The sequence below is a fragment of the Psammomys obesus genome, unplaced genomic scaffold (genome assembly GCF_907164565.1).
Source record: "Psammomys obesus unplaced genomic scaffold, mPsaObe1.curated_primary_1811, whole genome shotgun sequence".
Classification (NCBI taxonomy): domain Eukaryota; kingdom Metazoa; phylum Chordata; class Mammalia; order Rodentia; family Muridae; genus Psammomys; species Psammomys obesus.
In genome coordinates, this window is record NW_026594921.1 from 1 (window position 1) to 1,201 (window position 1,201).

General features: G+C 43.3%; 1 protein-coding gene across 1 annotated transcript in view; it reads left to right on the forward strand.

The window, feature by feature from the left end:
* Positions 1 to 87: 87 nt before the first annotated feature.
* Positions 88 to 1,201, forward strand: part of LOC129685647 (murinoglobulin-2-like) — a gene marked incomplete at its 5' end in the record, with an annotated part of 4,526 nt that continues 3,412 nt past the window's right edge. Inside the window, 2 exons of the mRNA XM_055619156.1 lie at positions 88 to 294; positions 997 to 1,201. The exon at positions 997 to 1,201 is cut by the window's right edge and continues 91 nt beyond it. Coding sequence (XP_055475131.1) covers positions 88 to 294; positions 997 to 1,201 — 412 coding nt within the window. The remainder of the gene's footprint in view (positions 295 to 996) is intronic.

Sequence of the window (1,201 nt, forward strand, 5' to 3'; positions counted from 1 at the left end):
AGGGAAGAGGAAGGATTGATTTGAAAAACACAAATGCCTATAAGCTCTGTGTTTGTCCCAGGACCTTCTAGAACCCTTTTCACATAGTTTGGGTTTCATTGTTCTGCCAACAGCATCCTGTTGTCTCCAAAGCCCTGAGCTGCCTAGAGTCATCCTGGAAGACAGTAGAACAAAATGGAAGGAGTAACTCTGTGTACACCAAGGCCCTGCTGGCCTATGCTTTCACTCTGGCAGGGAACCAGCAGAAGAGAAATGAAATCCTGGAATCACTTGATAATGAAGCACTAAAGGAAGGTAAGAATGTGTGTTGTCATGTTTGTCTCCATCCTGTTCTAGGAAGGGAAGTAGGGGAGGATACGGAGTGTGGAAATAGTATTACAGGTTAGTCCCATGCCTATGACACACTGACGGTTCTCCTTGGACTGACCCATCAAGAAACCAGCCTTTCTTCTATACAAAAGCCTTCTCTTTAGTGTTTTCTAATAGTGTGACCCAAATCAACAAATGTACACAGCTGCAGCAAAGGTAAACAGTGGAGGCTTCACTTTTCTCTCTGATGCATATATACCTAATTAGAGGAGCAGCAAAGGCTATGAAGAACACAAAAAGAAAATATGCTTCAGGAATTGCTACTTCATTTGCAACTTTGAAACCAACAGGAAACTTTTCTAAGCCTTTTGGACTGAACACTGAACAAGCCATGTTTTGTTGGGTGTGAAGGAGTTAATGTCTGCCCATGTCTCCTCACCAACTCTGACAGAGCACCATTGAGGATGTAATTTAATTAATATCCTGAAAATTACTGTCCATGGTCTTTCTCAGTCACAACCCATCTGACCAACTGCAGACTTTTACAGAGAATTACTAATTCTGGGGATACTGTGATGGAAAAATTTAAAACCTACTACAACCTTTTTCATTTCCTTCTCTCTAATGTAGACATAGTCATGTACTGACTACTCGTACTTTTAATTATTTCTCTATTTTCACCCCAAGGTAACTCTGTCCATTGGGAAAGACCTGAGAAACCCAGGAAAGCAGGGATGTCTCTGTACGAACCCCAGGCTCCTTCTGCTGAAGTGGAGATGAACGCCTATGTCCTCCTCGCTGTCCTCTCTGCTCAGCCAGCACCAACCCCTAAGGACCTGGCTTTGGCAGTGAGAATCGTGAAGTGGCTCACAAAGCAGCAGAATTCCTATGG